Source organism: Eumetopias jubatus, unplaced genomic scaffold (genome assembly GCF_037043125.1).
Source record: "Eumetopias jubatus isolate StellerSeaLion01/CBP00866 unplaced genomic scaffold, mEumJub1_p1.0 scaffold_16, whole genome shotgun sequence".
Taxonomy (NCBI): domain Eukaryota; kingdom Metazoa; phylum Chordata; class Mammalia; order Carnivora; family Otariidae; genus Eumetopias; species Eumetopias jubatus.
Genome location: NW_028274822.1, coordinates 39,199,198 through 39,225,211, shown reverse-complemented (window position 1 = coordinate 39,225,211; position 26,014 = coordinate 39,199,198). Strand labels below are relative to the sequence as shown.

At 36.8% G+C, this 26,014-nt stretch overlaps 1 protein-coding gene across 1 annotated transcript in view; it reads left to right on the top strand.

Annotated features, from left to right (window-relative positions):
* The first annotated feature begins 4,620 nt into the window (after positions 1-4,620).
* The window catches only part of ASXL3 (ASXL transcriptional regulator 3), a 153,931-nt gene continuing 132,537 nt past the window's right edge, over positions 4,621-26,014 (top strand). Inside the window, exon 1 of the mRNA XM_028098189.2 lies at positions 4,621-4,697. Coding sequence (XP_027953990.2) covers positions 4,642-4,697 — 56 coding nt within the window. The 5' untranslated portion in view covers positions 4,621-4,641. The remainder of the gene's footprint in view (positions 4,698-26,014) is intronic.

Here is a 26,014-nt window from a genome sequence, read left to right as displayed (position 1 = left end):
CAAAAAAAATTTTTGAAAGGGACTAGAAAAGATCAGTTTTTATCCAAAGTAAATAATATAGGAACGAGAAAACATAGAAGTGTTGGAAAGGAGACCCAATTCACATTATTTGTAGAAAACATGATTCTGTGCTTCTATACTGTTAGAACTATTAAGAATTCAATTAGCTGTTCATATAGATAGTAATTATCACAATTCAGTGGCTTTTGTGTGTTGTAGCAATAAAACGTGAGAATATTATATGAAAAAGTATATTTATTCATAGTTGCAACTGAAAATATAAACAATAAAATGCTTATTACAGTTTATAAAACAAAACTTAAACACATGGAACACTGTGTAAATTGCTTAAAATTTAATTAGATGTCTCATTTAATTCCAGTCTGAATTTCATCTGGAAATATAAAGAAGTGAACAATTAAAAATTTAAGAAGGAATAATGAGAGCAGTGGCTGATCTAGATGGTGAAGTGTATTATAATATTAGAGCAATTTAAAACAGTGTGGTGCTGGCACAGCAGTTGAATGAAAGATCAGGGCATCTTTCAGGACCCCGGATGAGCCCCAGGGACAGTGGTTTAGTTCATTTTTTAGACACCCTGAAAATTCCCAGAAGTGCCTTTGGCCATTAGAGGGAATAAGTATGAGGGCTCTGAGCACTCTCATCTCCACCTTAACAAGAATAGCTCTGCTTTTGTGCATTTTATATATTGGGTTCCCACATTTATTTGGTTTCACATCCCAAAGAGTTTCCATTGCCCTAATATTAATATATGGTAGAGGATGACTCATTAACTCTGACTGGCTTATGAAACAAATTATAGTGGGGAATCTTATTCATAGGTGGTGGGGCTTAAGTCAGTGTTTCACCTTGCTACAAAATGATATAGATGAATTCCAAAGTAAAACCATAAAAATACTTGAAAAAATATTTGTAGATATTTGCTTGCTCTCTGGATAAAAGGAATTTCTAAACATAGGACAGAAGTCATAATGGAAAAAACTAACGGAGTTGTTCATGTGAAAATAGAAAACTTTGCTTATCTCCCTAAAATACCCTCCCAAAAAGCAACAAAAACATAAATATCTATTATTAATATACAAAATAGTATTATTTTACTGTATGAAGGGCTTTTTATACATTAATAAGGAAAACAGAAATATCCTGTTATATCCCATATGATACTCATTTGAAAAAAAACAAAACTTTATCCCCATTAGTATTTACAGAAGTATGATTAGAATAACAATGAGCCATTACTTTTTGACCTACTAAGTTGACAAATACTACTAAAAGATAATGCTGAATATTCGCAAAGTTGTGGTAAGAGAGGCAGATTTAGTTCTGCTTGGTGAGAGTGTAAATTGTTAAAATCTTTTTGGAAGCAGTTGGCAAGAGACGTGACAAGAGCTCACATCCTTTGATTCAATAATACTCTAAGAAAGTTACATTCAACATAGTCTTTATTAATTGAATTTTTAAAAGACTATAAATCCCTATCTTCAGTGAAGTGTTAATTATGCCCATTTTGAAGAATTCGTATTGCATGGAGAAAATTCAGATAGCTAACAATATTTGCATATACTTTCTATAATTATATTAAATTGATATGTATGGATAGGAAAAACTAGAAGGAAGGCACAAATATTCTTGTTTATGGGCTTATGGGTACATTTTGTTTTCCATAATATAGGTATGAGTTTGCATTTTTCCAATTTTTACTATCCAAAAATAAGATCATTTTAAATGATTATTATCCGTGGAAAACTTTAGAATTTTCTGTTTTGTCACAATTAACATCATTACTGCCCAAGCCAGTTTCAACGTGTTTTGATTTTCTGAAATATTTACTGGCCCTATAACATCTTATTATGATAAAGAGTCTTAAAAATTGTGAGTAATCTTACTCTCTTCCGTGTCCTAATGCATCCTTGACCCCCGTTTCTAAAGAGGTAGGTACAAGATGGGAAACAAATTGGAGGAATGTGTTAACATCAACACAGGTATTACATAACCATGAAAACATATTCAAATATTAGTTGTATTTGAAACGTCACGAAGGATCATTCAGGAAGTTTAATTTTGCAGGGTGTATGAAACTGTTACACCTCACAGCCAGGAGAGCGCTGGGGCAAAGGGCGGTTACTCAGTCTGGTGTTTGGACCTGGTAGCATAGCATGCTGTCTCACTCCGACTGTGGCTCGTGCCCACTGTGGTGTTTGAGTATGGCTGCCTGTGAGTCTGATTCATGTCTCCGCCATGTGTCGCGTTATTTCGATGGTATCAATGTTTTGTTCTGTGAAGGTAATTTCTCTCTCTCTTTTGTTCTGTCCATGTTCACACAGCTAGTTCAGTGAAGCTTGTTCACAACCAGGAACCTCTCCTTCTCTGTCTCCTTTCTCTGTCTTGCAGGAACTGAGGGTGGCTTCTGGTGTTCTGTGTGGCTTCATCATTTCCTTCCTGCCTCTCACCCACTTCATGATGTAATTCTTGGCACTTTTACTTCCTTTATAGAGTAGGATGTGATGTCATAGAGAAGGGGACAGGGCTATCCAAATTCTCTCAATTGCTGGGAGGAGCGGCCCAGGTGTGCTGAGGGGCCTGTACTCAGGAAGAGAAACAGGGAATCCTCCACAGTGAGTAACCCCACTTTTGAGTGCACCCAAATTTCCGTTAAAACGTTGCCCAGTACGCTGGAGTTTCCTCTTCGGCCCTTTCCAGATTTAATCAGTTTGCCTTTTGGACATTCCCAGTTCAGCTCAATTGTCCTCCTTTCGCTCCCTCGTGCCCTCTCCCCCCCTTTCTGCCGTCCTGTGTCTCTCCCCACCAGTTTCCCTCTTCCTTGCTTGCTTACTTGTGTCTGTCTGTGTCTTTTGACCTTCTGCCCATATCTCTTAGGAGAGACCATGAGTGTCGCCAGCATTGCCTGTCATTTGGGGTGATGCCCACCCTATATACAGTCCATGTGCCCACAGCATCTCCTTTCAGTAATTCATAAGTATGCACCGTTCTACTTACAGTTCTCGCCTTTTTGTTTTCATGTCTACTTCTTTCCCGCCTTTCTCTGTGATCTAATCTTCCTCCTTTTCAGCTCTACGATGCAGTTTCCTTCTTGCCTTTTTTTTTTAACCAATATTTTTACACGTTAGTCCTCTTCCCCATACAGCTGTGCCTATGTTTCTTTGTCCCCCTTCCCAGTTTTCAGGTGAGCTCTCCAGTGGCCTCCTCTGTGAGGACCATTTTCCTTCTTTCCTGTGGACAAACTCGTTGCCGTACCCGCTTTCTAGTGTAGCTCACGTTGCTGGGTTCTTTAAAGGACTTACCGACTACGGCTAAGGGACAGATCCGGACTGGGGAAAATGGGGACCTTTCCTGAGAACTAGAGAGAGGGGAGAACAGGAAATTGGCCCCGGTGGTGAAGGCTGGAATGGGGCAGGCTGTCTGTAAGTCACCGGAGACCTTGGCCAGTGCTAGTTGCAATTTGGCCCTGATAGTTAGGAGAGATCACAGAGCTATTTTGAACAGGTGCAGAAGCCTTTTCGATTTTTAGTTTTTAAAGTGACCCTGTTACTAATTATGATCGTTCTAGTAAATAATCCTAAATTAGAACTCTAGAATGTGCAGAAACTTCTGTACGGCATCTTTAGGTAGGTGTTGTCTACCCTTGGAGGAAGTCACTGTGAGGATGTGTGTAGACTTGGTTCTCATCCCCGGAGGTGGCTCCTGTCATCCGTGCTGGTGAGCAGTGTGGGCGCTCTTGTTGACTGCTTTCCCTACATGTAATGAAATCCCTGGATAAATAAAGAAACTTGATTTCCAGGTCTGATGGTCTAATGCCTGTGGAAATAATGAGCCAGGTCCCATGCATTCCCCACACTTTGTTTAAAACAACTCCCTTCCACTCAAAAATAAGGAGGCCAGAAGGGGAGAGAAAGAAAAATGGGACTCAGTTCATAAAACTGAGGTGGGCTGAGTGGGAAGAGGAAGGGGTTTACTTGAAATTAAGGAAAAAGGCAGAAGAAAGGAAACTGAGCTGAACTGGAACACACCCTGTAATGGCTTACTTGGGTTTCTGTAGGCTTTTTTCCCATTTTGGCCATGAAGGAATTTTTTTCCCCTCATTTTTTTTTTTTTAATATAAAAGAGGTTGATCAAAATGTGAATCCAGTGAGGTTATTTCTAAGCAGCCCTTTGTTTTCTGCTGTTGCTAGTGTCCAGGCTCCATGTTTCCAAGGTCCTGGAGATTTAGGAAACATTTTAATAGCCTGAAAACCTGTCTTTAACCATAAAATATTGGTAATTTTTAATAAAGGAAATTATATACATTTATTAACTTGGTTTTTTCAGGTTTCACTTTTTTTTTTTTTTTGGTGTGTATGCCTTTGTGATATTTTTTTTAAGAACGACCCCCATGTTGCAGAAATTGCCATAAATGTCCAGAAAAGAATTATTCTCACTTTAGACACCTGAACTGTGTGATGGGACCTTATGTTGACGTAATGGCCCCTTCCCCCTTTAAAATTTTAAGGAAGCCTTGCATGATTCACAAACATTTTTATTTCATATGCTTTCATACAATAATACAGGAATTTTATGTTTATTTTTATTTTTTAGGCACTAGAAAAACACCCCAATTCACCAATGACAGCGAAGCAGATACTGGAAGTCATTCAGAAAGAAGGGTTAAAAGAAACAAGGTCAGTATTCATATTTACATTTTCTATTTTCATTGCCACTAATTGCAAAGCAGTAGATATATCTAGATTTTGATATTGTAGTTGATTGTGGATTAAGTAATTACCTGCAAATTCTTTTGTGATTGCCAAATATTTGGATGACCGAAGATTTCCTTGGAACTGCCTGTTGGCTTAATAAAATACATTAGACAGGTTAATATAGACTGTACTTTGTTAACAAAGAGCCTTGCTGCCTGAATTAGTCCTTCATTGGAGTTACTCCTCTTTCCCTGTGTCTTGTAAGAGGAGATTTTGTTTCTGAAAGTAAAGAGGAACACTTGTACGGGCTTACTAGATAGGTCCCAGGGTATAAAGATTAGGGCACTCTGATAAAATTCAAAGTGCTAATAAATGTGGTTGGAAATTTAGCCGTTTTCTCTTTAGACTTCCTCTACTTGGAGTGTCATTAATCAGTTATTAAAATTAATAACAATTTTATTGAGATATAATTCATATGCCATAAAATTCACCCCTCTAAAAGGTATGATTCGGTGGTTTTTAGTATATTCACAGTTGTGCAGTCAACACCACTATCTAATTTTAGGACATTTTTATCACCCTGAATGAAAGTCCATCCCCATCAAGCAGTCATTCCCCATTCCCTACTCCTTCCAGCCCCTGGTAACCATGATTTGACTTTTTGTGTCTGTGGATTTGACTGTTCTGGTCATTTCATATAAGTGGAATTATACAATATGTAGCCTTTTGTGTCTGGCTTCTTCCACTTTAGCAAAATGTTTTCAAGGTCCATCCATGTTGTAGCATTCATTCCCTTTTGTTGCCAGATAATATTCCATTGTATGGATATATACTGCGTTTTGTTTACCTATGATGAGCCTTTATTAATTTTACAGTTTGGCTTTTAGCCATCAGTTGAGGGCCATTTTGATATTACTCAAGGAGAAAAAAGAAGGTTGTTACAAAATAAAATAAACATAGAGCTGTCATATGAGTATGTAATCATCCATGTTACATAGAGTGAATTACTTTTGTATGACGTTGTCTGCCTATAAGCCATTGAGCATATAGTAGTTGCAGCTTGGTGAAAATTAGAGCTGCAGAGCTACCTTTTGGATGTTTTTACTGATAACTGAGGTAGAACTGCTGAGAGAAAGGAATATCTTCCCGATGCCAACTTTTCCTAAAAAAAATCGGTATCACCTGTAACTCTTCTTACTGTAAAGGGTGGGTAACATCAGCTTCTAGCTGTTTAAAATGCATCCTTTGCAAGTTTGATCCACGAACATCACGACTTAGAGGGGTGTAGGACATCTGGGCTCAGATTTTCATGTCTGTGTTGGAGGCTCTTTCTGCCTGTTCTGAAGACACAGCCTGAGTATGTAGCTACACCGTTTGGAAGAATTGTGTCCCCAGCAGACTGGAGGCCACAGTGGGGAGAGAAGTTGCTGACAGAGCCTAACAGCTCTGCTAAGGGTAATCCTGTTCTTCGAAGCCAGATGTCAGCCTGCAGAGTTAGGGACCAAAATGGGGACCCCTGGAAATTTTCTCTTTGCTGCCTGTCAGAAGCCCCGAAAATATTTATGCCATTTAGAAAGCACTGAAAATGTTTGTACAGCAGCCAAAAGAAAAGAGGAGGTAAAAAACAATCTAAGGATATCAACTCCTGTTGCATGTAGGCTCTGTGCCAGTGGAATCTGCCAACGTAGACATAAAAAGCATCTCCTAGAAGCAGACATTTGAAATGTGTCCATTACGATATTCTTCTTAATAGGAGCGACTGTGCTGCCATCAGTCGTTGCATACCTTGAGATCTAAAATTCCTGTACTGTGCCTCTGAACAGCATTTTAATCACACTTATTATTGTAACAACATTATTTCATATTTTTCAAAAAGCTGGTCTTCCCAGAATGGTACATTAAAGGGCTTTACGCATAGGTAGTTTACAAAGCAAAACACAAAACAGCTCCTTGCAAGAATACTGAAATGGAAAAACGTAATCTGCTATTTCTCCGAATATAACCCTCCCTCTCTGTCCCCTCCACCCAATTATTATAAAGAAAAAAAATGTTGGTTGTTACAAGTACTGATGAATCAGTATGGTAATATTGGATGTACCTGTAAGGAATTCACAAGTTGAATAGGAAAGGGAGCAGGCGAAGAAAGAGACCATAGTTCTCTTTGAGTTCTATTCTGTAAAATCAGCTCTGCGTCAACGGGCCTCAGACTACACATTTTCATTCATATTTCTTTCTGCTTTCTTTGAGTCTTCTCTCTCTTGCCAATAGTGACCTGTTATTTATGGCCTGTGTGTCTGTGACCACTCTTCCCTTGTTTCCTGGTTTGCTTATGAGGATCATCTCTAAAATAAAAGTACATGCTTTGAATGAGTTTTGGGCTTTGCTACCTGTTTTGTATGTTGTTTTAGGAAGCAGATTCTGACATTTATTTTGCCTACTTAATGTACTCTTTTGCTACCTTCCAAGTTCCTAAATGTTTTCCAAATATTTATGGTAGCTGAGTAAATGAAGTGTAACTGTATCTGTTTTTCTTAAGTTACATTTAGAAATTCCATCATCATAAGGTCATACATGACTTTAATTTCTAGGTATTTATTAATGATGTGTTTTCCAAGAAATGCGGGTTTTATGATATGCCTGATTAAATGGAGGGGGAGGGGAGTGATTGTGAAAGTTACTAAGGTGGCCGTGACCTGCTGGTGGTCTTGGTGGGTGAGAGGTCACAGTGGTGGTCCTCCCCCAGACAGTCCATCACTGTACCTAGCATTTCTAGAAAAGAGAAGATTGGGGCTTTATCCATCATCATTCTGAACCTGGATTTAAACTAATGCCGTTTGTTGCAGGTTCCATGGGGGTCCTTCGTTCCGTGTAGTGCTGACCTCACTGTCCTGTAATTTTGTCCTTGTTTGTCTCCCTGTGCCTGCCTGTGGACTTTTTAAGGGCAGGGCCTCTAAGACTCCTGACACTCAGCAGATAGTCGATCAGTATTTGTTGAGTAAATAATCTTCTTTCTCAGGATGTTAATTTTCTGGTGCTTAGTGATGACTTTGGCTTCCATTTGGGGTTAGAAGCTTCTTTTTAACGTTATATGTTGTATTTTTCATCCTATTTAATACTTTGTGTGTTTTAATCAAAAGGAACCTAACGGTTTTGTGGGTACCCCATTAAGTATATGCAAGCTGATAATCTCTGGCAGATTATATGTGAGCAAGTGAGGCTATTGTGCTGTCACCTGTTTTCAAACACTGCAAGTGCCTCTGGTTTAAACTTGTCATTTGTAATAGAAAACTCACAAATAATTTTGGCAAAGCTGATAGGAGTATTTGAAAGAATTCAGTATATGTGATATTGTTAATTTATTTGACTGTGATGAAATTCTTGACATTTTATGCTATCTTTTCCTCTTTTCAAGTGATACTTTAAATTGCATACTTTTTTATGTAGACATAAAAAGAGGACAGCTTTTCTATATCATGTTCTTTGTATCTTTTTCATGTTATCGATGAAATGTGTAGTGTGTGATTAAATTCTATTTGGAAAAGACAGACTGCAAAAAGTACTTGCCATGTGGTTTTAAAAAAGGTCAGAAGGCCATATGATTTTTGTTGAAAAAAAATAGTATCGTGGCATGATTTGCTAGAATTTTTAATGAAAACATATTTGGTAGGTTTTAATTCCCTTCTGTATAATAACATAGAAGATTTTTATCAATATAATTTTACTCTGGTCCACCTATGTATTTGATTCTGAGTATTTCCAGGATTTTGTTACTTTGTGTTTATGAGTTGTGAACCATTGATAAGACATAGCTGTTTGGAATGCTTTTCAGATGATCAGAATCTTATAATCAATCAAATAGCCATGTTGCTTGTATAGAGGGGATAAAAATGTGTGTAGTCCAGTCTGCTGCTTTTGTGGATGGATATTTGATATAAAGCCTGTTTGAACTGCTTGACTAAACATTCCCCCTTCCTCAGGGAGTCAGGGTGCTACTGTAGAATATGGTCTTGTCTGCAGTGATTTCAGTATATGTACTGCCAAAGTGAGCACTTGTCTCCAGTAGTTAGAAAGATGTTTATAGAAAAAGAGGAGTAACTCCAGTTACCATGTTGGTTTGGATGACATTTGGGGTTGTCCTAATTCTGCTCTTCTGTCTTTGGTTTGCTTATTCAGAAGTTCTAATTCCTTTACAAAGAGGACTGAGGGATTTTTCTTGCCTGAGGATATGTTTTTCTCTGCTTATGTAATTTTTAAAGTGATGCTTCCAAAGAAGTATGTGCTCTCACATGGGAACACATCCAGGGGTGGCAAGGTCAAGCCGTGAGGCTTGCAGCACTTACCTAGTGAGAGCAGACCATTCATCAGTGAGGGATAATTTCTTATGTGCTGGGCATCATCATTACAAGATACCTGTCATTAAGGTAGCATGAACCTTGATTTAGTTTTCATATTATCTGCTAATAGGCAGATGGTTTTCTAATGGAGATAAGGCAGTCATAAAATAAAGGCAAAAACCAAACCAAAACAAAACAAAAACCGCCCCCACATACACAAAGCAATAAAGAAAACCTCTGTTGGTTTGGGGGCAGGGCAATATTTATGAGGTACATTTTTACAAGATTATAGATGTCTTACTTTAAAAAAAATCTGTTAGATTTCATCAACCATTTGCAGAGCAACAGCCTATAATTATATATCACAGTGGGGACATTTGAAAAGCTTTATCAACAGTCTCTGTTGTGTTTAGTGTTACTCAGAATATGGATGTATTTTTGATTTTGGAATGTGGAACATGAAATTGACAACCCAAGATTTTGTAATTATTCTGGTATCAATGAGAACTTTTTTCCCCCCACTGATAATTCTTAGAATAAATTTGTTTTTAGCGACTCGCCTTAAGGTTTTGCGTGTTTTCTGTTTTGCAGTCTGTGTTATGATATGCTGAAATTAGGATCTCTGCTTCGTACTGTGGCTTATTAAAGATGTTGCATTTTTCTAGGGGGATAAATGTCAGAAAATTCTATTACCATGTATAGTGACAAACAATAAAATTTCTTGGCATTTCTCTTGGTGAGATTTACGTTTCTAATTAGTACTATAGGAGATGATTCTTTCTTGCTGCTGAAATGTTTTGTCTAGAGATAAGAAAGAAACACAAATAATTTCTACTGCAAAATCAATTCTTATCTCCAGACTCCATGTTGGCATCCCTCCTTTCACACTGAAATGGTGGTCTAGTTTGTGCTGAGGCATTTTAGATTTACAGTGTTAACTGACAGTGTCACCCCTGCCATTTGCTAACATCTAATCCTTTCATTGTGTAAATGGTGTGCATGGTCAGCTACTTAGAGGGGGCAAATGAGACAATGGTGTTACTAAACAGAAACATAGGACAATCTGCATTTATTTATGCATGTGTATAGCTGTGTGAATGTGAGTGTGTAAGCGAGCCTTGAGAATAATTTACCTCTTCGCTGATAGAAAATTTTACTTGTTATCCTTACTCAGATTAGAAGTCTCAGTCATTCATTCCCAACTCCCTTCTTTGATGCCCCCATGGCCAGTTCGTTCTTGGGTAGTGTTAGTTCTACTTCTTAATTACATCTTTCTTTCTTTGTATCCCTACTCCTTCCCATTCAGTCTTTGCACTTGTAATTTTTTAACTAGATTAATGTAGTATCTTCTTATCTGGTCTTCTTTAAACCCAGCCTTCCCCATTTTAAGTATGTTTTTTCCCTCAAATAAACACTACCATTTATAGTAGGATTTCTTAACTAATAATCCGAAATATTCCAGAGAATATATTGCACCTAGCAAACTATGAATCAGTAGGTATTGTCCATTGTATATTTGGTGATAATTAGATGAAACTGGGGTATGTTATTTTTTTCCTAGTCACGTGATACCTGAATAAATGCATGATTTTCTGATAATGTAGGGTTTATGATGTAAATGATGAGAACATCCATTATATTTTATAGTTAGATGGGATTTTGAATTTGCAATCTGGTCATTTATGTATATATTTGGTTCTTCCCAAAAAATATCACTTAAAATATCATTCATTGGCATTGTACATAATTAACTTGCTTTAAGTTAAATGGTGTAAAACTGGTTAAATAAGAATTCAGAATTTATACATGAATATCACTAATTGTTTAAAAATAACTTTGCAATCTGTCACAAATTAAACTTTTTCAACTTTTTTTTTTTTAGTTTCAGGTGTACAACATACTGATTTGACAGTTCTATACATTACTCAGGGCTCACCATAAAAATGCAGTCACTGTCTGTCACCATACATTATTACAATATTATTGACTGTATTCCCTATGCTGTACTTGTAATCTCCATGGCTTCTTTATTTTAAAATAGGAAGTTTGTACCTCTTAATCCCATTCTCCTATTTTATCTAAACTTTTTAAATTATGATTGCTTTTCTTTTTGTGAAAAGTGATTCAGGGGAATAAGATTAAATATTCCTTTGGAATCATTTCCTGAGTTAAAAAGTAATTATGTGATATAAGGATTTTCTATAGATCAAAAAAAAAAAAAGTATGTGAAACATTGCCCTGTGAGGTAGGCTTTCAGCTCCTAGCAAACTGGTCGTGGGCAGCTTTAAAGCCTTAGTAGTCAAGCATCTGCTATTATAGCCACAGGTAACTGCTTGCCTTCCACTCGGACTTTTCATGATTTTGGAAGGTAGAAGTAGAGCCCCAGGAGGCATTCATGAACTATGCCGTGTGTGTGCACGCGTACTCACACGCACTTGTAGTAGTTACCACAGTGTTCCATAAGAGCCTAGAAGATCGGGTTGCCAGAAGGAGAGGTAGCCCTTGTCAGATAGAATGCCTCACACTAATGTGATAAATTTGGAACAGGACTCTTCTAGTTTCCTGACTGAAGTCATGTTAATAGTGATTGGCTTAGTCCGCTCAGGCTGCCATAACCAAACACCAGGGACTGGGTGGCTTAAACAATAGAAATGTATTTTTCACGGTTCTGTAGGCTAGTAGAAGTCCCAGGTCAAGGTCCAGCAGGGTAGGTTTCTGGTGATGGCTCTCTGCCTGGTTTGCAGATGGTCCCCTTTTCACTGTGTCCTCACATGTCCTCTCCTGGGTGTGTGCGTGCAGAGAGAGAGGGTGAGCTCTTTGCCGTCTCTTCTTATAAGGACACTACTCCTATCAAGAAGGCCCCATCCTTATTAGACCTCATTAAACATTAATCACTTCCTTAGAGTCCCCATCTCCAAATAGAGCCACGCTGGGGGCTAGGGCTTCACCATATGAATTTGGGGGACACAAAAATTCAGTTCATAATAGTGATTCAGAACTTGGAACTTTAGATCGCCAGAACTCATGGCATAATATAAGAATATTTCTAGAATTTGGAATAGCTGATTTATCTTGGAGGGTATTCATAACAATATGCTTAACATTGTACTGTGCTTCTGTTTTTATATACTCCTAATATGTGTTTTCATATGTTATTCTTAACATATAAACCATAGAATACTCGGCTTAAGTTTTGTGTTCAAATATAATGTCTGTATTCATATAACATAAATTTATTTGGGTTTTATTTGAAGCCTTTGGTGAAAGTAGCTGTGCTGATTGCCTGTAACCCTCAAGGCATCAATATTCACTAAGGAATGCGATTATAGCTATGAAATGGCCATTTCTTAATACATCTTTTTATTCTGTCAAGCTTTCTTTTTCCATTCTACCAAATAATTGAACAAAAAAAGGTAATTTAGGTGATTTCAGCTTTATCAAGATCTAGGTATAATTTACTCCAGAAATACCGAGCACTCTATAAATATTTCAGTGCAGAAATAGAAGCAGATATGGATATAAAATTACATTGTATGTGAGTCTAAGTAGCCTATGCAGGTGAAAACCTTTGGGAGGGAATAGGCATTAAACTGGGGTGATTTTATTTAATCTTTTTCTAAGTGGTATTTTTCTCTTTATCTCTTAATTTCATTGCTTGTGCTCTTAATTGCCACATGCCTATGATTTTAGTTTTACTTCGTTGTTTTGAGCTTGACAACATAATTCAAATGCAAAACAGTTGATATGCTGACATGGGGACTTCTTTTTATAGTTGTTTGTTTTCAGAAGAATAAAATTACGACGTTTTGTTAAGCCAGGTTTTCTAAAAGCTACAATGAGTAATTCCTAAGAACAAGTCTTAGTTCCTTCAGGACAATTAAAGACTATTTATCCTGCAACTCCTGAGATGCTTAGATGCAGAATCAAATTGATAATTGTGGACTGGGGTTCTGCCTGAAATTCAGGTGATTTCTATCAACATTTTTTTTTTAAAAAGAAGTGAAGATCTACTGTAGGTGCTGTGCAAGGCTTGTTTTGGGCTCAGGCTCAGCCCTCTCTTCAGTCTGACCAGGTATAGGTGCGGGGCTTTGTCTGGTGCTTGGTGATCAACTTAGAGGACATCGGAGAAAAGAAAAGAAAGTTGTGGAGATGTTGGTATCATAACATGATGGTAATCAATTAAATACCTACTAAGTGCCTACACACTGTGCTCATTGTGTTAGATCCTGAGATTTTGTGGAAGCTTTAGGCATGTATTCATTCCATTAACATTTATTAAGCACATGTTATGTTATTGAGAGGGTAGAGGTCGCTGGATTAATGAATGAATAAGATGTAGTCCCGGCTTTTTGAGGATTTAACAACACAGTTCCAGACCATTTTTCTGTGTCATTTAATAAGGTCTTTTAATCTCTTCTCTGTAAAGCATGTCTTCAGCCTAGCACATAATGATTAAAAAAATAAATATATATATATTTAGCTTTATATATACATATGTATTAATATACATATTTAGTTTTTAAATTTGGGAATTTCTAATTCTCTCTTGAATTCTTTTTTTTTTTTTTTAAAGATTTTATTTATTTATTTGACAGAGAGAGAGACAGCGAGAGAGGGAACACAAGCAGGGGGAGTGGGAGAAGGAGAAGCAGGCTTCCCGCGGAGCAAGGAGCCCGATGCGGGGCTCGATCCCAGGACCCTGGGATCATGACCTGAGCCGAAGGCAGACGCTTAACGACTGAGCCACCCAGGCGCCCTAATTCTCTCTTGAATTTTTGATAAAATATATGATATTTCAACATGTCAAGCAGTATTGTCTTTCCATCACAAATATAAGGCTGTTATGGTTAGGAATTTACATCTTTGTATCCATTAATCTGTTTGGCATAGAGCTGAGATACCATGCTTTATGCAAATTAATGAGTAGGGGCTTGATGGTTCAAAGGATTCTTAATTTTTAAAAATCATTTGCTTATATTAGGCCCAATGCGAAGGACTTTACAGGAATTATCTTTTTAAAAACTTTGAGGTGGGTTGATGATATTTTATTATCCATTTCACAGATAGGGAAATTGAAGCAGGTGAGATTAGGTAACTTGAGATCGTTCACCCAGCTAGCAATTGGCAAATCTTGGATTTGATGTCTGATTCAGAACCCATTGCACTTAACCTTTTTAAAATATTTATAGCTTGAGCCGAATAAAATTTTAGATTAAGGAAAGTGTTGGTTATGTGATTCTATTAAGTAAATTACCGCCACCCCAAACTTATCCCTTTAGCAGCTTTTCAGGCTAATTTTGATTTCAGGCTAATTTCTTATGTATTACTTACTGAGTTAAAGTCTAGTCTATAGATAGGTGTGTTCAGACTCTTCAAGTTTATAGCCTAATGATAAGTAGGATTGAAAGGTGAAAAAGACATTTCAATAATCTATTTAGATTTGGGGAATGCAAAGCCTCAGATGAGTTTTTAACTCTTATGCTTGTCCAACGTGACGATGACTTTGAACATTTGGGCTTACAGACAGCAGCAAGACATATTTGAATGTACCTTCTTCCTGTTTGTTTTAGAAGGTAATGCTTTGAGGATGGGAAACATGCCTCAGGTAATGGGAGGATCAAAGGCTTCAGAGGATTCTCACCATATTGTTGTTGATATTGGACTTAACAGATTGAAACTTGTTTCTGGGGAGCTTGCAAACTGTGACCGGTCAAAGCATAATTGCTAACAAAATGTAGATAATCCAAAGGGCAATTTTAGAGGGTGGCAGTGACTCCATTTGTGAAACAGTTGAATGAAAATAGATGGGATTGACTAAACTATGCTCAGATGGGGGGAGGGGAGGCTAAGTTATTAACACTGTTCTTCTTTTAAGAGGTGCATCTAGGGGGAGAAAAGGAGGCCCAAATGAATAAGTGAGTATGGTTTCAGAAGCAGCATTACTGCCTTTTTGGGGGAAATTATCTTAAGCAAAGAAGGAGCAGATGTACTTTCCTGTCATTGGTAATCTGTATCATGACCATTTATCCATCCTTCCTCATCTCATCCATCCATTGTATTTCCACTGGGAGATATAAAACACTACTCTTTCCTTTTTATTTTTATTTTTCATTTTTCAAAAGACAGATGTAAAATTTCCAAGCAGAGCACATTCTCCTTCAGGCCACTATAGCTAACCTGAATTCATTACTCAGTTCTTTCTAGCATGTCTGCATGAAATACAACAATTTGTACAATGATTATTTTTCAGTTTGTTGCTTAATTTGTGTTTATTGAAGGTGACCTGCTGGTTCTAGATACAGAAGAATGGCATTCATGAAGATTTGTTGGAAAAAGTTGTTGCTAGTGGGAAAGTCTAAATGGCTCCAATCTTAAATTCTGAAGTGTTAAGATGAGCAAAGATCACTTTGGAAGGAAGGGCTAAGTCAGGAATACAGAAAGTACTATTTGGAATTACAACAGTTTTCACTGCTCACTTATTTTATCCAGCCTTAATATTAAAAATGTTAACTTGATTTTTTGAATTAGAATTTATGTAATTTACTATTTTTAGATACCACCCTTTTGAGGCAGCCACTTATAACTTAATTTTCAAAGTTTTATAAATTAGTTTGGATATTAGATACAATGGTATATTCTTACTTCTCATAACAGAGTGATGAGGAAGTGTGAAATAGTGTCTGTAGAAATTTGAGTAGGAGCAGATAATTATCTAAATTTTAAATCTAGTCCTTTCCTTACTCAATTTTCACCCACCTGGTCACCCAAGCAGTTTCCAGTCTTTTTTAGAAGAGTTTCTTGGGATAGAAGAATAGTGGGCTGAATAATTCCTAACAGCTGAAGAATTAGACTCTTTGGTAAAGTCAGGACTGTTTTACACAAGGCACCGTTTGCTATTGTCATTACTATTCCAACTCTAAGCAATGCTTTTGAGAATTTATTTGAAAGCGAGCTTCCTCTAAAACAATGCATTCAGACCAGCCTTTACTACATTAGGTTGCAATCTGAGATGAAGTTTAACTCAGTACTATAACATTCTGTTTCTGGTAAGGACTTTGTAGATCATATAGTCTTAAACTTTTATTTTACGGATCAATAAACTAAAGCTTAGAGAAGATGAGTGGTCCACTATAATAGAACCAGTAAATATTTGACTCATCTTAAAACTTAGATGAGGCTGATCAGTTTTGAATTTAAGAATGTACAAAAGCCTAGTAGTAAGTGAAGGCAAGAACATATAAAGAAAAGAAGATAAATCTATTCTAAGGTACTATTAGAAGGGACATGTCTTTCAATTGATTTTCCTGAAGCGATGGGTTTTCATTGATCCAGTCACCCTCTGTTACCTGATTTTATTGGCCTCCAGTAGTACATATTTGTAACACCGTTGGCAGGAGTTAGGGGTGTGAGAGAGATTGTACTGTAATTTATACTTCAACTAGTGATCTAATATTCTCGAATTTGGCCTCAGTAGCTCCTTGTTGCCATCAAGACCTTGCTCAAAGGACTTTGGGAAGAACAGAGGAAGAGGGTGCAACCACTTTATGTCCCTTCCTCTGTGGGCTGATGTAGCTAGCCAGTGAGCTCAGTAAACCACAATGCCTTAGATCATTTTATTGAATATTCTTATTCCAATTATTCCTTGGAATGCCTGTAATATAAGGTAATATGTGAAGCAAGGGTGACTAGATTTGCGTGCAGACAAGTTGATGCAAACGGTCATCCGACAGCCATTCTCTTCTGTTCGTATTTCCCCTTTGGGCTCTTACAGCCTGCTCTCTTTCTTCATTCACACTGTGATAATATATTTCTGTTTACTTACTAAATTTTTCTCTATTCTCTATAAAAATGGATAGCAATTAAATATTTAGATGTAATCACAATAAAACTGAGTGGACTGAGAAGTCCAATGGGTAAATTGTCAACTTCCTGCAAAAATCTACTTTTCACTTATCGATTATTTTTTCTGGCATTGATGAGTCATTTGACTTTTCTTATAAATGGATCTCTAGTACATCAGTGTGGTATGGAATATATGTGATGATTATTTTCTGGATTAAGTGAGGTTAAACTCGGTATAATTTGGAGCTATCAGATTCTTACTAATTCATGATATGTTGTCTTATTCCTCACTTACAATATAATAATACTGACTTCTGACCTTTCCTCTGCCTAGGGTTGTTATATAGATTAAAATTTGAAAGCCTTTTATAATTATATGTTGCTGATTATATTAAACCCTTTGCAATTAATTTACATATGTTCAGGTTATTTTTCTTAGGTTTTGCGAATTGCTCTCCAAGAAACTACTTTGATTTTGCATTTACCTTACAGCATAGCCTGTTTATATAAGCTAGTGTGTAGTTTTGTGCAGGTATCATGGAATGCCAAAATAAGTGATTAAACAAAATAAAAGTTAATTTCTCACATTATATTTGAAAGGTAGGTAGTCCCAGGAATGATGAGATAACTTTGCTATGTCAGGCTATCCAGGGAGTCAGTGTCCTTCTGTCTTACGGTTCCATTATCCTTAGGATTTTGTCCTCATCCTGATGGTCTAACATGGCTTGCCACCAAATCCATGTTCCAAGAAGCAGCTGGAAGAAGGGACACATGCAAGTCCCTTTATTGATACCTTCTGAAAGTTGAGCTTAACAGTTTTCCTCTTGTCCATTGGCCGGTTACAGAGTTGCACTTAGCTAAATGGGAACCTGGAGACTATGTTCTGTTGCAGGTGGTGTGTTCCTAGCTAAGACGTAAGAGTCTTCACTGTAGGGAAAGGTAGTTATTGAGGAACAACTAACAGCCTCTGCTGTATCTGTTTTTAAATTAAATCTCATTCTTGGGCTTGATATAGGTTAAATATGTATTATCATTTTTGACATTTGAAAACATAATTACCTATTTACTTGACTTGATGCAAACATTCCATGTATTTTCAAGTCTTTCTGACTCTGCTCAGCCTGTAATGACCTTCACCATTTCTTTTCCTCCCTGCCGCCCCCAAAGCCCAATTCCAAAGTCCTATACCACTTCCTCAGTAAAGAATTCTTTAATTCCAGCTCTAATTCATTGTTTTATCCTTCCTATTCCATTATAACATAATATATGTGTGCCTTTGTTGTAGCATCTAATAAACTCTCTCCGATTTTCTCTTGTGATAATAGGACTGCGATTTCCTTAATGGTAGAGTTCATGTCTCATTGATTCGTCTCTTCCCCATGATGCCCTTCATGTAATAGGTTCATGATATTTTCTGATTGAGTGGATGGAAATTTTAATTCTCTATTTCTGCTTCTAACATAATGTGTTATCCTGGATAAGTTACTCAGTCTTTTTTTATCTTTCCAGTAAAATGGGGGGAAATTGCAACTCTATCTGCATTGTAAGACTGTTATGAAAATAATATAATTTCAAAAATGTGCTGTCAATTGCAAGATACTTGATTAATGAGATTTCACTGTTTGCTGCCTTATTAGGAATTTGGGGAAATTAATCAAGATTAAATGGATTTCAAGTCAAATTTGTATTCTAAGGTATTTCACAGTAGTGTTTTTGGCACACTGGTGCCAAAAGGTTGTTTCAGTAAGTATGTAATATTATTTAATACCTAAGTTTTAATCTAAAATTTCTTAAGTTAGAAAAGGGATTTTGGTTTATGTTTGCTCAGATGCAGTGATAAGATTGAAAGCCATTGTAACTTGATTGAGCAGATCCTGAGGTTTTTTTTTTTTTAAGATTGATTTATTTATTTTTAGAGAGAGAGAGAGCATGCACGCATGGGAGTGGGGGAAGGGGTAGAGGGAAAGGGAAAGAATCTCAAGCAGACTCCCTGCTTAGTGCAGAGCCAGGTGCTGGGCTTGATCTCAAGGCCCTGAAATCATGACCTGAGCCAGAATCAAGAGTTGGACGCTAATCTATTGAGTCATGCAGGTGCCCTGATTTTGAGATGTTTTTAATATATCTGTCAATGACCAGTGTTGGAACTGTAGGATCAGGGATTTTCCCGATTTATAATATACCAACAAGTAAATAATTTTCCATTAAATGAGATAGTTTTTTGGGGGTCCTATTTGTAACTGAGAAGCTTTTTCTCTAGCTAGCTTTCATATTCGGGCCACTTTAGCCTTTTTTTAAAATTTTTTTTAAGATTTGTTTGAGAGATAGCATGAATGTGTGCAGGGGGAAGGGGCAGAGGTGGAGGGAGAGAGTCTTAAGCAGACTCTGTGCTGTGTGTGCTGAGCCTGACACGAGGCTCGATCTCAAGACCCCGAGATCATGACCTGAGCTGAAATCAAGAGTCAAACACTTAACCCCTGGGCCACTTTAGCCTTTTGAATGAATGATATCCATGTGGTATTTCCTGCTTTCCTACCCTCCAGATTTCTATGTTAATACAGTGTCCCTGATCGTACCTCCTGATAATTATCTAATTGGTATGTTGCGGGGGGAGGTGTCTCACTCAGAGTCCTGTGTATTTGTACTATCATCCAAATTCTGTTTGATATTTGATTATGAAGCTTCAAATATACAAAGTGAAATTTTGGAGTATAGACTTTAATAAAAAACACTTTGCTATCTCTGAGGAGGTCTCCATTTAAACATGTAGGAAATGACTATTTGGAAAATCCATGTCATTATTTGTATGCTTCTGTCATTAAGGTTCTCACAGTTTTGGCTTGTTTAATATGTATTAAATGTTCATAGTATACTGGGAGTTTTCCATTATACTGAAATGGAAATGCTGTCTATTACACTAAATATAGGACAGAATGTATTTTACTTTTGAGTAGTGATCTGATTTCCAAGATTCTACTAAATTACATATATGCTAATGCTTAGCTTCTGTTGATTATTACCATTACTGCTACCTTGCTACTATCTGTTTATCATTTAAGATGTAAATTATTACCTCCCCCGGGTAACTTTCCCTATGATTCTGAGGCAGAGTATGGTTCCTTCTTCAGGGGATGTTTTAAATGTATCCTTATCACAGTTGTTTTTGTTTATATGTCTTCCATCTAAACTATGAATTACAAGATATCTAGTGGCCTGTCTTACTCATGTTTGTATATCCTATATAGTTTGTAGATCATAGAAGATATCTCAGCAAATGTTTGGCTGAATATATATATATATATATATGGGATGATCTGAGAAGACTCTTATACTCACTGTACTTGGTCAGACCCTCAGGTTACACAACAGGGGGTCAGTATGTCAAACAAGAGGACTTTAAAATTTTAGGAGGAAAAACATTGTATATTGCTAAGCACCAAGTAGACTGTAAGTTTGAGCTGTCAACCTGGGGTCTGTCCCTTTCGGTATAGTATTTTCTAGGTCCTTTGCCTAGGTGATCCATTTAGTTTTTGCATCTTCCTTATGAGAGCTATGTCACTTTTTATGAGATGTGGTGGAGTCAGTGGAGAGTGTCCAGAAAAAAAAATATAATGAGTGTTATGTTTGATATAAATCTCAGGTTCAAACCTGTCTAATAGATTTCTGGATGTTTGATATCAGTGGAGTAGTTGACTTGGGAACCAAAGTATACCAAAGTATATTGAGTGGGTGGAGGAGGCAGTGCACTGGATGGACATTCCTGAGATTTTTCATGTTAGTGCAGACTGAATATAGCTGACAAGGATGGGATGAGTCTGGCCAGTAGAGCAAGTGAAGTGGAGATTAGAAGACAGAATTCTATTTTAAATGGAATTATATATGACAAGCAGTCAGATAGCCATTTGCTTAATGCAAATAATAATTTAGGGTAAGTACATAGGAAATAATGCTGTGATGATTTAACCCATTTAATTTTATTTTAGACACATTCTGGAAATAGAGAAACTTAGTAACATTTTGTGCTGGAATTGAAAGTTTTAGTTTTCAGTATTATATTAGTTTGGAGAAAGGGGAAGCAAAAAGGAAACATATAGTCTTTAATATTGTAATAAAGTTCTCAAGATGATAAAAATGGTGCATTCTCTGGTTTAACTTTGAAAACTCTATATAATGTCTATCTCTTTGTTTCTTAAAAGCCTATTCATTAAGCAGTGAGAGGGAAAATTGATATTTTAAATAAGTTGGTTTGTTCTTGTTATTTAACATATAAGAGCTCATGGGGCTTCATTGATCTTTTTTCTTTTTTTTTTATTCCTACCATTTGAAGTTGCTATTCATTCAAAGGTTTCTGGTCCTGTCTGCATGATGAGCAAGTAGAGAGTTCCTTGATTAGTAGAGGTTCTGATAATGCAGTCAAGGCCATGGTAGCTAGGATTATGAAAGTGGTGTCCACATAGTGGGATTCAGGAGGAAGAAGGCACATGTTTGGTAATATGAAACAGAGCTTCAAGAGTTAATCTGGCATTGCTTTCTCATCTCCCGAAAAAGCCAAGGTTTTTTTTGTTTTGTTTTGTTGTTTTTTTAAACACCAGCATAGTTTGATCCTGTATACCAAGTTTAGAAGATTAGCCTTGGAAACCAATATTGTGTTTTCTCTCTTCCCTTCAGGACAGAGTATATTCCATTTGGGACCACCTCAACTACCTTACCAGGCAGCACCAGGTCTTCATATGCTATCAGTTTACCTTCTGCTATGAAAAGGATCTTTCCTTGAATGTTCATATTTCACCTTGAGAAGGCAATCTATATATATACGTATATATAGGATGGATTAAGCAGCTGTAAATAAATATGACATCGTAGAAGAGTGGTTTGTGGGAGTTTTACTATATATACACATATATAATATTTTCCAGTCTGGTTTCAGACCCCGGCATGGCTTGGAGACAGCGTTGGTGTGTATGAAGGATCTTCCTCGAATGAAGGATTTGGGACAACTTTCCATGATGATTATATTAGAGCCTCAGCTGCTTTCGTGTTGGTCATGAGGTGATGCTGAACCGAATGCTTGAACTAGCAGGAGTGGCTGGGATTGCATTGGAGTGGTTCCGTTCATTCCTTCCGGGTAGGTACCAGCTAGTGACGGGTGAAAATGGACATTGAGGGTCTTCCTGTGTGGAACCGTGTGGTTGTCACTCATCCCCCCCGTTCCTGTTTAGTGGGTTTGAGAAGACAACTGGACACCTGAAGGCCAGGCAGTGTGATTTGAATGACTGTGTAGAAGGTTATGAGGGTGATTCCCAGATTCCCAGATGGATGTCGCTCACATACGTTATTTCTGTTTTGTCAGTGTGACAGTGCAGACTAGAATCGAAACTGAGAAGTGTGACTTGTTGGAAAGGGAAAATTCGGGAGGCCCTGGTGTGCTTTCTAATTCCTCTGTCTCAGTTACAGTTTGTGTAAACTCTGGCCATATTTTGACTACCAATTTATCTACACATGCAAATCCTATTGCAGTGTTAGGTAGACATGTTTTATTTTCCTTTTTGTTATATACCTGAGCCTTCTTCCCTGTGAACATTGACTGCATCTCCATGATCTTTCTTGCTGAAGCTGTAGTCTGCTTGTTCACCCTTTTGCTTGGGGCTCTTTTAAGTGAAGTAGCCTGACTACGTTAATAAATATTCTTGAGGGTGGTGGCTGATTTTTCCCAGCAAATGTTTTGCTTTATCTCCACTGAGAGCACTTCATTATTCTCACCCTGTTTTATGAAGAATCAAATTGGCTTGTACTTTTAAGGAGTTTTGCAGCATAAATACTGTCTTTCTTTCTTTAAACTGATTAGGCATTTTAAGTTTTTACAGAGAATATGCTAGAGTTTCTTTAATTTTGAACATGTTCCTTAGAAACTTGGTGCCTTTTCTTGGCTATTATTTATTTATGAAATGTTATTTCAGTTGTTTTCCTTTAGGGTAATGAAAAGCTTGCTGAGTGTTGAACATGGAGGAAGTTTATTAGGCCTAATAGTAGAATACAGGTAAAGAACTGAAAAGAAGAAACACAGATGTATGTGTCTGTAAATATCATTAGAACTGTCTGTTGAATGTCATTTTGGCAAAAGGGCAGGAAACTAACATTTATGTGGTAACCGATCAGTGTCAGGCACTGAGCCAAGCAGTTTCTATTTTTTAGTTCATTTAATCCACACAGTAACATTGAGAAGTAGGTGCTGTTTCTTCGTTTTACAGATGAGGAAATTGATGCTGAGAGAAGTTAGGTATTTTTGCCTAACTTAACACGGTTATACGTGGAAGATCTGGTATTTGAGTCTGGGTCTTGCTGATTGCAAAGCTCAGTCTTTCCATCACAGTCAAATGTTAAGCCACAGGCAAATGTTAGACTTGTAGTGGGGGTCCCAAAGGGAAGGGGGGAAAAAAAGAAGAAAAAGAATGACTATCAGAAGGCATGAGCAAACCAAGGAGGAAATGAAAGACAGGAATGTACTAGCATTGCGATTGTTTTGAAAATTTCTAGAGTTTTCTTAAAACTCAGTTTAACAAGCCAGGTGATCAAATGAACAATTTTAGGATCATCAGAGATTTGCCACTTACAGGATAAACAGGTTTAGAATTTTGGATTTTATCTTTTTGAACATTTGTCCATTCTCTGTTTTGAAAATGAAGTAGCGATATCCCACATTGGATCCTCAAAAACTATAAGGATCAGTGCATGGAGGTCAATCAGGGAGTTAGCAATTATCTGAAGAGAGATAGCATTTGAAGACCGATTCTAGGTGCTTGCTGTTTATAAAAGCTTTTTTTGTTTATCTTTTTAATGTGTCTACAAAACTTTGCCATGTGGGAACTTCAGCTTACCATTGCCTGTCATGTATAACATGGTGCTTATGACTGAAGGTGTGAATTTTTGTTTTCTTCTTACTAGTGCTATATCTGGATTTCAACAAATACTTGTTCTCATCTTTAAATGAAGTTTGAATCAGTATTATCAGTTTTTCTTTTCATATTGATGGGCAGCTTGCTCCCACCATCACACAATAGATTTATTTCAGGCATAGCCAGAGAGAACGTTGTTTCTGTGCTTATAAACTGACATTTGGCAATAGAAAAGTACTGTGCCATATAGTAAAGTTGTTCTTGTTATCCTAATGTGATACACTGTTATTAATTATGTTAATGGTACCTTATAAAACAACCCCCCAAAGGAGGTAAAGCTCTTTAACTGTAATGATTTTCAATTTCAATGATATGTTTTGTCTACCAGTGGCTCATGAAGTAACAGTCATAATTGAATTCAGCACCTTAAGATTTCCTGACTTAGCTTAAGTGAAATATTGATCTCATGGAATTAGGTGGCAGGTGCATCGAGGAACTATTTCCTGAAAACTTTAAGTGGCTATATAAATCCTCAAGAATATTAATTCAGGTTAAATGAGTGGGTTGGAGTCATGCTTACTTCAGATGTTTGCCAAATGGCCAGAAGCCATGATATGTCAAGTTTTGTTTTTTGAAACACTGAAAAATGAAGGAAGGCACAAAAATACTTCCCTTATTGTTACATCAACATAGAGATAGTTGTCTATAGTTCTGGCAGCTGCTTAATCAGTTACCCTTTAGTTAGCTGATTAAATAGGGGTCCAGGTTAAAAATAATTATTCCTGAATTATTATCATGGCTCACCAGTTCGCTTCCTTTCCCCTCCAATTACATTTACATATTTTTCTCCCTTTTCGTTACCGGAGTTGTTGTCTGGCGGGTCTCTGTGCGCCTGGCTGGAACACTGATATTGCTGTAAAATAATGTACAGGAAATCTTTTGTCTAAAGATACATTTCTCCCCATGGGTCATCAAAATGCGCATTTTTTTCCTAAGGAAGATGTTTATTTCTATAAAACAGAGGTAACACATATATAACGTATTAGTAGCATTACTTTTGGAATTTATTCATATGTATGTGTGTATAATTTCATAGTTTTCCAAAGCCATTAGCCTGAAACAGTATTGTTTATTCTCTTTTTACATTTGCACTGATCTCAGGCATTCTTATCTTTATCTTACTGGGTTTTTTTTCTGTATGGAAGAGTATTAATATGGCTTATAGGAGACATAAGCATTTCTGCAATCCCTGCTCCCAGCCTATGCCTCTCAGGAATTATATTTTCCTGAGGGTGAAATTAAAGCAAGAACTAGGTGTATTAAATTTCTTATAGGCCTACTGCCAGATTCTTAGATGTATTTTTAAGTGTCAAATACTAAGTTTGGGGAAGGGAAGGATGCTTTAAATTCACTAGGCTCTGCATTTACGCTTCCTTTCTCAGAGCATATTGTTTCCATGAGAGACCTTGCCTAGAAGTTAGGCCCTTTGTAAAGTTTGTTTTTACTTTATAATTCAATCTGAGTTTTGTGGTTGTATTTCATGCCCTCCCAAGTAACTGTGACGTTTGAATTTCAGAAAACTTCTGTTTTATAGCAGAAAGCTATGTTTACTAAATATCTTTCAATAGTAATACATCTAATTAAAGCAGATAACTACCACTGAACAAATTGCCTTAAGAACATAAGTAGACAGAGGAAGAGGGGGAGGAAAGAGGAGAAAACACAACTAATTGACATTTAACAGTGGCATGAATGCAACTCTTAACAGTAGTGGTTGGCATAGTTAATTTTAGACATTTCCTTTATCAAACATATAAAGGTAAAAATTTCCACATAGCCAGTAAAACTCTGAGCTGAATTCTTTTGACATTCTGCTGATCAAGGAATTTCCAATGAGTAGCACCAGATTCTTCGGCAGAGAAGGAGTAGGAGCATGAATCAGAAATGTCAAGGAAACTTCTCTTATTCTTTCTGAACCATAGAAAGCCATTAATAACAATAAATGTTTATTGAACATGTAATGTGTTAATTGTGTTTTATATTGAAGAAGATATGTATGTGATTGAAAACTTATGTGTGGAAAGTCATACCATTGGGAAGAAAATTAGAAAAATTCAGATCCAACATTTGAATCCACCTTTGATCGGGAAGTGACTTTTCACAGTGAAAAGCTATAAAACAAAGTGCAAAGGGAGTAATTGATATAATTGACTACAGAAATTTTTGTGCCTGC